The sequence below is a fragment of the Suricata suricatta genome, chromosome 10 (assembly GCF_006229205.1).
Source record: "Suricata suricatta isolate VVHF042 chromosome 10, meerkat_22Aug2017_6uvM2_HiC, whole genome shotgun sequence".
Taxonomy (NCBI): Eukaryota; Metazoa; Chordata; class Mammalia; order Carnivora; family Herpestidae; genus Suricata; species Suricata suricatta.
In genome coordinates, this window is record NC_043709.1 from 56,877,657 (window position 1) to 56,886,933 (window position 9,277).

General features: G+C 53.4%; 2 protein-coding genes across 4 annotated transcripts; both read right to left on the reverse strand.

Annotated features, from left to right (window-relative positions):
• Positions 1-994: 994 nt before the first annotated feature.
• Positions 995-4,241, reverse strand: MYL6 (myosin light chain 6). 2 transcript variants are annotated; one of them, XM_029953332.1, is made up of 7 exons: positions 4,159-4,241; positions 3,884-3,911; positions 2,817-2,960; positions 2,414-2,587; positions 2,245-2,322; positions 1,904-1,948; positions 995-1,190 (listed from the first exon to the last, which is right to left on the reverse strand). In XM_029953332.1, the coding sequence occupies exons 1-6, from the start codon at positions 4,159-4,161 to the stop codon at positions 1,920-1,922; spliced, it is 456 nt and encodes a 151-aa protein (XP_029809192.1). In that variant the 5' UTR covers positions 4,162-4,241; the 3' UTR covers positions 995-1,190; positions 1,904-1,919. The 2 variants fall into 2 exon arrangements, with proteins under 2 accessions (XP_029809192.1, XP_029809193.1); XM_029953333.1 differs by lacking the exon at positions 1,904-1,948.
• A 271-nt stretch (positions 4,242-4,512) lies between these two features.
• MYL6B (myosin light chain 6B) lies at positions 4,513-8,834 on the reverse strand. Of its 2 annotated transcripts, none has more exons than XM_029953330.1 (8): positions 8,730-8,834; positions 7,082-7,304; positions 6,331-6,358; positions 5,958-6,101; positions 5,555-5,728; positions 4,948-5,025; positions 4,761-4,798; positions 4,513-4,627 (listed from the first exon to the last, which is right to left on the reverse strand). In XM_029953330.1, exons 2-7 carry the CDS (start codon positions 7,256-7,258, stop codon positions 4,770-4,772), a joined length of 630 nt encoding a protein of 209 aa, XP_029809190.1. In that variant the 5' UTR covers positions 7,259-7,304; positions 8,730-8,834; the 3' UTR covers positions 4,513-4,627; positions 4,761-4,769. The 2 variants fall into 2 exon arrangements, with proteins under 2 accessions (XP_029809190.1, XP_029809191.1); XM_029953331.1 differs by having other exon boundaries at positions 4,733-4,798.
• Between the last annotated feature and the right edge of the window lie 443 nt (positions 8,835-9,277).

Consider the following 9,277-nt stretch of genomic DNA (forward strand, 5'->3'; position numbering starts at 1 on the left):
CTTCTCTCCTTCCACATCCTTGATGTGAAGGCAGACTGACGGGACTCCAGGCTCTCCACCAGTTCTTTCGGTCCCTCCCACCAGGCTTCGTCCCCCACGTCCCCGTGTTTCTCTTCCTCTGCGTCTTCGCACCTTTCTTCTGTTCAAAAGTTTTCTGTAAATTTTTTTCTTTTCTTTTCTTTTTTTTTCTTTTTTCTTTTCCTTTCCTTTTTTATAAATTAATTTGCTTTCAGTTCCATCTTGTGAATGCCTTCTGTGTTCTCTTACCTGTGGCTGTCAGGCAGGGGGATTGGGCTGGGGGCAGCCTTCCCGGAATCCTTTACAAGGGCTTGCACTGGGCTGGAGAAGCACCGAGCAAGCCACAGGCACACAGATGACTGGGCCTCTCTCCACAACAAGCTAAAGGCAGCACAGCGGTCAGGACTGTGCACTGGTATCGGGGCTGGGCAGAGGCGCTCACCTGCCCTAAAAATAGCTGTTTGAGACTTGGAAGGACATCCTCCCAACCTGGAGATTTTGTATCCTTATCCTTTCAGAAGTAATGGCTCCATTCCTTCCCTTATTAGTTGGGAAGAAGGTAGGCATCTCACAGACTTGTTATTATTGGCTCCTAGCTCTGCCGCAGTGACAGACAGGCTCAGGCTATGCTAATATGGCCTGGCTTTAGCTCCATTCAGACATTGCCTGGGCTTCTTCCACAAAAGGACTTCAGTGCTTGGGAGGGTAAAGGCTGGATTTAGCCAGCTGGAGGGCTAGGAGAGGATTCAGCCAGATAGGATAGAAGAGGATGGCCAGCCCTGGTCCTACAGGGATTCACAGCTTGAACCCAAGGGGTAGCCTTTATAGCATCAATGCTGGCCTTTGCCAGCATTTCTTAAATGACACCAAGATGGATCCTTTGAGCCCTTTCCCAGCTTTCCCAACCCCTGGTCTGTTGACCCTGGATTGTCTCTCCTCCCCTCCACCCTGCTTAGGAAGGAAAGCAGACCCGCACTTAGGGCACAGAGCAAGTTTATTCGGTGATGGCTGACAGCAAATAACATTCAGGAGAGACAAGCTGACAGAAGTGCTTGTGACAAGAGGACTTAGGAGGCCTTTTAGGGCTACATGCACAGTCTCACACAGGGGAAGGCACAGGGCTTGGGCACACCAGCAACGTCCTCAGCCATTCAGCACCATGCGGACGAGCTCTGTGGATAGAAGAGAGGGGTGAACCAGGGAGCAGGGCAAGGGGAGAGGTCCGCCAGGGGCCAAGAGACCACAAGACCACAAAGGTAGCATCAGAACGTGCTTACAGAACCCAACCACGGGTTTATAGAGGAGCCACCTTGAGTCTGCCCAGTCCTCTCAGCCCCCAGCTCCCCTCCCACCAGCTGTTAGCCTCCCCACCCTCTCCCCGAGCAGCAGGAACACAGCAGAGGCAGAAAAGTTCTCAACTACACCTACAGCTACTGTCAGCCACTGGCAGGAGAAGACAGAGGTTTGGGTTAGGGTACCTCCAAGCTGCCCAGCAGAAGGAAAAAGAGAAGATTATTGAGCTGCAGCAGCACAATGGGGCAGGCAACCGCCCCCCCCCCCCATGCCAACCACCTGTACGCCGGGGCCAAAGGATCACCCTGAAGCAAGACGGAGACAGGCTGGTGCAAGTTCCCAGACACTAACACCCTGGGTGGGCCCTATGAGCAAAACCTCAGAGCCCATTTTAGGAGAAAAGGAGGTACCACACCCCCAGGCTGTCTTCCTCTTTTGAGGAACCCCTCCCCTCCCCAGTCAGCTCCATGCAGAAACATGCTAGGATGAAATCAGATGGTAGTAGGGGAAGGGCAGGGGCTAGAGAGCCAAGGTTGGGAAGAAAAACACCGGGGAGGGCAACTAGAGAAGGGGAGGCTGGGAGGAGCCGTACCCGCCCCATGGGCCCGTCACCCCGACAGGATATGCCTCACAAACGCTGCAGGAAGGAAGAGACATTAATGGTGAAGACAAGACACAGACATGGGGTGAAGGGGTCAGGCGGTGGGGAACAGACATTCCCTTTATTTTACTTCCCATTCCTTCCCTGCCCTTCACACGTTCCCCCTTCCTTTCCAGTCATGCCCCTGTAGCCTCCCACTCCTGGGCTGGGCTGGGCCCTGCCCCTTGCCTCCTGGTTCTTTTTGGAGCCCAGGGGCAGAGAAAGCCCCAAACACTGGGTAGGACCTGCCTATACAACTGCTTTCTCCACGAGAGCCCCAATTTGTCCCTCACCTTCATAGTTGATACAACCATTGCTATCCTCATGCCCTGCCACCAGCATCTCTACTTCTTCCTCCGTCATCTTCTCACCTGCAAAGGGAAAGGAAAACATTTTGGGAACTGGGTGGCAGGTGTGTCATCAGGCAGCACCTCAGCTCAAAGAGCAAGGGTAGAGCCTTACCCAGTGTGACGAGGACATGCCGGATTTCAGCACCCATGACGGTGCCATTCCCCTCCTTGTCAAACACCCGAAGGCCTTCGACATAGTCCTCATAGGTGCCCTGGTCCTTGTTCTTGGCCACAGTCTGCAGCATGGGCAGGAAGTGTTCAAAGTCCAGCACCTTCACATTCATCTCTGCCACAAAGGAGGTGGAAGGAAAGTCACACGGGTTCTCAGAACTGAGGAGACTACAGGGGATCACAAGTGAGCTGGCGGCTCCCACGCAAAGCTGGAGAAATCTGTGGGATTTGCTAGTTGAGACAAACCTGCTTGAGTTCTGGACCTATGAAGTTAAAGGGAAGCTCCCAGCTGAAGAACGATAGGCCCATTACCACACTGAGAAATTGTTCTTGAGGACCCTCACCATCACTCTTGGGATTCCCCAGGACCTTGAGCACCTCGGCGTTGGTGGGGTTCTGGCCCAGGGCTCTCATCACGTCCCCGCACTGGCTGTACAGGATCTTGCCATCCCCTGTTCGGTCAAACAGCTGGAAGGCTTCCTTGAACTCTGAAGATTCAGATACACATCAGCACTGGGCATTTGGGGGTTAACCCAAACCCTCCCTAACATCCCCTTCTGCCGATTCAACATTGATCATGCTGAGGAAACCAGATATTTATACCACTGTACACGGAAGTCCACGAAGAGGGATCTAATGTCCCTGCCTCCCAACTCAGGTGTCCCACATACGAGATCGGGGCACATTCAGGGTAGTATGGCCGTAGACTCAGATGTCCCACATAACGACACAGTCTTCTTCCCCCCCGCTGGCAGAGTGGTAACATCCATTAACACCCCCCCCCCTTGGCCTACAGCAAGCCTGCCCAGCCTCCTCACAACTCTACTCAGAGCAGGAATTTGCCACCGCCCTGTCTGGGTCCTGTCCTTATAAGGAAGTGGGAGCAGCAGCCTGGGACCGGGGTCATCCCAGCCTGCCACTTACCACCTCTCCTGTACAGAAAGAGACATTCAGAGGATACAGCTATGAAGTATCCTCAGCAAATTCCCTATCCCCAACGTCACAAAATCCCAAGTCACTGCTTCTTACAATTTTCACAAATCCAAGCTGGGGGAGGGGAATTATAACAGGAGGAGAAAAGAGGCAGAAGCTGATTAAAGGACAGAGTAGCGCAGGCAACTTAATACACCCTCCCCAAACGCCACACACAGCAGGCATAACGTGACCAAGTTGTTTCACACACCCACACCACCTAAAACTCACCAGGGGCTTGGGGCTCGGATCTAGAGGGGAATGGGAGGGAGGAAGAAAGAGTGAGAAAAGAAAATGGAGGATCCAGAAAGAGAAGGGAATCCGGGAAGTACTTCCCTGGGGGTGCTTAAGAGATGACAGGTGGGGCTATGAGATAGGTGCTAGAGGCGGGGGTCCCTCTCTCTAAGCATGACCTCAGTAGCGGTCAGAGATGACCTACCTGCAGTCTGGTCCTCGGTGAAATCACACTGCTCAGAGAAGAGGGGACCGGTCAGCATCTGAACTCCAACCCCCCAAGCTTCTACCCAGTCCCACAAATTGAACCACAAACTCCTGTTCTATGCTGGGGACTCGCTTCCCGACAAGACAGGACCCCAAACTTTCCAATCCCACCTCCGACCTTCCAGGCCCTCAGGCTCCCTCTGCAAACCCCTACCCCCGACTTCCCGCCTCTTGCCCCGAATCCCGCTCATCTTTCCAGGCCCCAGGTCCCACCATCTTGACTGCTCTGTTCTGCGGGACCTTTTCCTGCAGTAATGGCTCCGGCTCCCGGCCCAACCCTAGTCTTCGTACGTTCCAATGACGTCACCCCCAGCTGCTCCGGCCAATAGGAATCCTGGCCTGGCCTTATGCAGATAACATTGCTACATTAGTAATGAGGTGGGCGGGGTCCGCTGCTTCTCCATTCTCTAGAATAGCCTTACCTGAGGGGAAGAACCCGCAAAGTGTATCGAGTAGGGCGCAAGGAATCTGCTCCTCCTTGCAGCGGAAAGATCAGAGGATATCGGACTGGGGAGGGGGGAGCCCTCCCTTCCCTCCCCCACCTCTGAAGAAAGCAAGAGTCGGACGCCAAGGGAGGAACCGTCTCTTTATTTTGAAACAATAGGTGGCCTCCTAGTGGCAGGAACGTGCTTCCGCCTGCCGGGGAAGGGGGGTGGGGGGGCAGTGTCCGGCCCCACTGCATCTGTGGAAAAAGATGAAAGTTGCCAAGGCCTGTAGCTCGCGCGCCCCAGGACATGAAAGTGCACTTCCCTGCTTTTCTACCCTGAGGGAAGGAAAGGAAACTTGCCTCTCCAGTCGGAGTGAGAGGGCCCTACCTGTAGAGCTCAGACGCTTAGGATGTGCTTCAGGAAGGCTGCAAAAAGGAGGCAAGAAGGGTTCAGACACAGGCCCTTGGATAATCCATCTGATTTTAGATAATCCAGGCCCTTGGTGCCCCCACCCACATACCGCGAGCCTTCTGCCTCCTCTCCCCTGTCCCTCCCTGCTTCTCTGGCCCCCCACCTTCGTAGTTGATGCAGCCATTGCTGTCCTCGTGTCCTGCCAGAACAGTCTCCACCTCCTCTTCGGTCATCTTCTCTCCTAGCCCCATACACAGCATTTTAATGCCTGCCCTCCCTCCCTCACAAACCAGGCCACTCTCTTCTGGATGGTACCTTCTCTTCTCCCACCCTTGAAGACTTGTTCATCGCAACAGAAACCCAAAGGAATCCTCTCCAAGGAATCCAAGGTAATGGTAACACCTTGAATGTGTTCCTCCATCTTGCTTTCCATTTCACCTGCATTAGCACCTGGCGAAAGCTCTGACAGAGGGAAACTGAATCCCAGAGGGTTAAAGGGCTACCAGATCCCAGAGCATAAGCATCATCTCTTCCACAACAGAATATCAGTTCATCCTCTTTCTCTGTCCTTTGGAAGGCATCTGCATCTATTTTCACTTTACCTTCTGCAGGAAGAAGCCCTTTAGAATCTGCCCCCATGGCCCTGACCTTCCCACTCTCCTGCCCATGACCTACAGGACCATTATTCTTCCCTGGCTCTGCCTACTTGGCTAACCTTCTTGGTCCACCCTTTTCTTTCCCACCCACAGGAGTTCTGGTCCTTGCCTCACCCAGGGTAGTGAGGACATGTCTGAGCTCTGCTCCCATGACTTTGCCGTTTCCCTCTTTGTCAAACACCCGAAGGCCCTCCAGGTAGTCCTCATATGTGCCTTGGTCCCGGTTTTTGGCTACTGCCTGCAGCATGGGCAGGAAAGTCTCGAAGTCAACACGCCGGGACTTCAGCTCTGGAAATTAGAAAGGGGAGGGTGAGGTCACTGTAGAGTCACCTTGGAACCAGCACCCATTCCTACCACGAAGGCTTTTATCCTGTTCCATATTCGGGATGTTTTTCTATCTTGTGTTTGACAGTTTTTCAAGTCCAGAGACCCACCCCAGCATCCTTTGTGACCTTGCCAATATTCCTCAGTTCCACCACCATATTGAAAACCGCACTGTTCCAGGTGTCCCTCTCACCATCACTCTTGGGATTCCCCAGGACTTTGAGCACCTCGGCGTTGGTGGGGTTCTGGCCCAGGGCCCTCATCACGTCCCCGCACTGGCCATACAGGATCTTGCCATCCCCTACTCGATCAAACAGCTCAAAGGCCTCCTTGAACTCTGAAGCATAAGGAGTGGTCAGTGTTGACCAGGGGTTCCCATCACCCGCCCCCCCCACGACAGAAAGTAGGTTCAGAATCTATGTGCTAAAGCTGGGCAGAATAGGAAACACAAAGACGACTAGCATGGAAGATTTCAAGGTTGGGACTTGAGTTAGGGGAAGAGAAAAAGGATCTGACCAGCGGCTTGGGAATAGACAGTAGGGCTTAAGGGACCAGCTTCTCCTCACCCTCCAGCTGATCCTTGTTAAACTCGATCTGTGGAAGAAAAGAGCAGGTGAGGAGGGATGACAGGGCTCATTCAGTCTGTCTCCAGCACTCCTCCCAACCAACTGGCAGCCACTTCTGGGGAGGGGCCCAAAGAGACCAGGCTGGGAGCCTAGCCACCCCAGTCCCATTCCCAGCTCTGGACCTTGGGAGAATCCCAAGAGGAGGAATTATGGGGGGGAGGGTTTCCTGGGAACAGGGTTAATCCCATGCCACCTGTTCCCCTCCCTCCAGTGCCCTGAGCCCTGCATCCCTCACATAACTGGGGGCTGAACAAAGGCTAAATTTACCCCTGGCCCCCAGCTGTGATTGTCTAACAAGTCTGTCCTTTTCAGCCTTCCCTCCTGGGGTTCAGAGCTGTGGCTTTTAGAATTGAACAGTCAGCCAGGCACAGGCAGCAACTCCCGCCCTTCACCTTGAAATTGTCCTCAGAACCCAGATGTTCCCCATCTCACAGTCCCAGCCTCCAGCAAGGGGATCGGTGAGAGTGTGTATGTGTGTTTGTGTACATACCCACACACATTATAGTTTAGAGGGAGAGAACAACAAAGATAACATCAGAGTCATAAGCCTATATGCTTCCAAATGGGAGACATCTCCCATATCATTCCAATGCTTGCTGACTCCTTATCTTCCAGATACCCCTATCCCCTAGGCTGTTTCCCCCCTTGTACCACCCCTGTTGAATTCTTTCCTCATTTTCCAGGGACTCACCACTACTTTGGAGAGATCGATGGGGGGTTCCTGGGTTTTCTGAGGGGCTGGAGGGACAGCTGGTGCTGGCTCAGCCTTGGTCTTGGCTGGAGGGGCCGCTGCTGCTGGTTTGGCAGCAGGCTTGGAAATAGAGGGTCCTGCTGGTTTCTTCATAGGAACATCCTTCTTGGGAGGCATGATGTCCGGTGGCCAAAGGACAGTGTGCCGATGGGGGCACCCATCTCTGTTTAAATAGCCAGGGAGTCTGGGATGTCAAGGGGCGGGGGCAGGGGCAGGGAGCCAGTTGGCGGTGGGGAGCGTGAGATAGAGGAGAGATATACTGGCTTGTCCTGGACTCCTATGGTTCAGGACTCCTGCCCCAAGGTCTTCTCTCTCCTGTTCACTCAGCCCCAAATGCTGGCCAGAACAATGGCCCCTTTGGGGCAGGGGAAGGAAGCCAGAAACTGCCCAGAATGGGGGAGTTAACCTCCAGGGTAAGGATAGGATGCTTGCCAGTGACGGACACTGATATAGGGGTGAAGCAAAAAAGGGGATCCAAGCACTCCAGGCCTCAACCCCCTGGCACAGAGTACCCCTTTTTTCTAGCGGCTTTAACTCCTAAAGGCTGAGGTACGGAGGGCGGTCTTATGAACTGAAATTGTTAAAGAGGCATCTGGGAGGGGTATCTGGCTAGTTCAGTCCAAACAGCATGTAACTCTTCATCTGGGGGTTTGAGTTCAAGTCCCATGTTAGATGTAGTGACTACTTAAAATAAAATCTTATAATAAAAAAGTGGGGTCTGGGAGCAGTGAAAGGTGAAAAAACAAAAGGCCCTCTTACCACAAATGAGGAGCAGGGGTAGTTGACTCCACAGTCTGTTAATCCCCAATACATACAGTCCCTGTCCCCCTCCCTCCCAGACGAGAACTGGAATTGTGCACGATATAGATAAAGAATAGTAACAGAAAGAGGAGTGTGACCCCCCCCCCCTTGTCTCCTGTTCCTATGACTGTCTTAAGGATGAGGGTGGGGGCAAGGATTGGGTTTAACACCCTTTTCCACAAGTCCATGGTTATGCCTGCAGAACCTACAGGGACTCTGCGGTGCCCCTGAAGGGAAGGCCAGGCCCTGAGAAGCAAAGGGCCTAAATTCTAGAATCTCTAATCTGAAAGATGTGGGAGGTCCTACAGGCTCCATGGATACTCAGCTCGCAACCAAAGGGACGATAAAAACCCTGACTCTGGGGCCAGCTTCCAAACCTTGCTGCGGGCACCAGGGTAGGGTCTAAGTCGAAGGCCATTTAAGTATAGAGGAGGCATTGCTGGCTACTTTTGTTCTAGGGGTAAGGAATTAAAGGATTTAGGCAGCCTTCCGAAGAAGACAGTAGTGATTCCACTTAGATCCTGGGGCTCAGAGAGTTGGCACCCGGTCTTCCAATTGCACAAATGCGTCTGCATCTCATTACTGAACATTGTCCCATTTTAGAAAAATCACAATCATTCCACCCTTCCAGAATACATCACAATCTCTCTCTCTCTCTCTCTCTCTCTCTCTCTCTCTCTCACACACACACACACACACACACACACACACACACACACACACACACACACCTTTAATAAAGCTTAAACAAAAGGAAAGAGTCCCTTTCCAGCTCCCAAAAACTCACCCTGCAAGATCCAGGTAAGGGCGGAGGCGGGGCGCTGGGAGGCTGCGGGTACCGAAGGGTTAACGTCAGAGGCCTCGGAGCATACCGGGAATCGTAGTCCTCAATCGCCCGCGGGCTCACGGGATGTGCCCCGCAGGCTCACGGGATACGCCGCTTTCCGGCTGGGAGAATCCGCCCACATAGTGGCTTCCGGTATGTGGCGGCGGTTGATGATTCAGGGTGTTTTGGCGCTCTTCTTGTTCCGGAACTAAAAGGCAATGAGCAATTTACAGTTCCCTCTCATGACCCTAAAACCCTGCGCGCCCCCTAGGCTATCTCCCTTGCTTAGCCGTGAGTTCTCCGTTTAGTGTGGGGTGGGATACCTTCCTGGTTCGCGTGGTGGGAGAACGCTAAACCCGGGGGAAGGTTGAAGCCGCTGCCGGCCGGAGGAAGGCACAGTGGGAAGCACTGCCCGGGAGAGAGTGGTGCGGTCTCCTGCGCTTACTCTTGCGGTTTGGTAGTGAGCGGAGGCCATGAGGTTGCTGTGTGACTTGGAATAGTACCTTCAA

What these genes read in the sequence shown, in the direction of transcription:
- MYL6B (XM_029953330.1), bottom strand. Translation starts at nt 7,258, where the DNA reads ATGCCTCCCAAGAAGGATGTTCCTATGAAGAAACCAGCAGGACCCTCT. An exon ending in TCGATCTCTCCAAAGTAGTG is followed by an intron (nt 6,359 to 7,081) that starts GTGAGTCCCTGG and finishes TTTCTTCCACAG; the next exon opens with ATCGAGTTTAACAAGGATCA. An exon ending in GGGGAATCCCAAGAGTGATG is followed by an intron (nt 5,729 to 5,957) that starts GTGAGAGGGACA and finishes TCTAATTTCCAG; the next exon opens with AGCTGAAGTCCCGGCGTGTT.
- MYL6 (XM_029953333.1), bottom strand. An exon ending in CACCGAGGACCAGACTGCAG is followed by an intron (nt 2,961 to 3,883) that starts GTAGGTCATCTC and finishes CTGAATCTTCAG; the next exon opens with AGTTCAAGGAAGCCTTCCAG. An exon ending in TGGTTGTATCAACTATGAAG is followed by an intron (nt 1,191 to 2,244) that starts GTGAGGGACAAA and finishes TTCTATCCACAG; the next exon opens with AGCTCGTCCGCATGGTGCTG.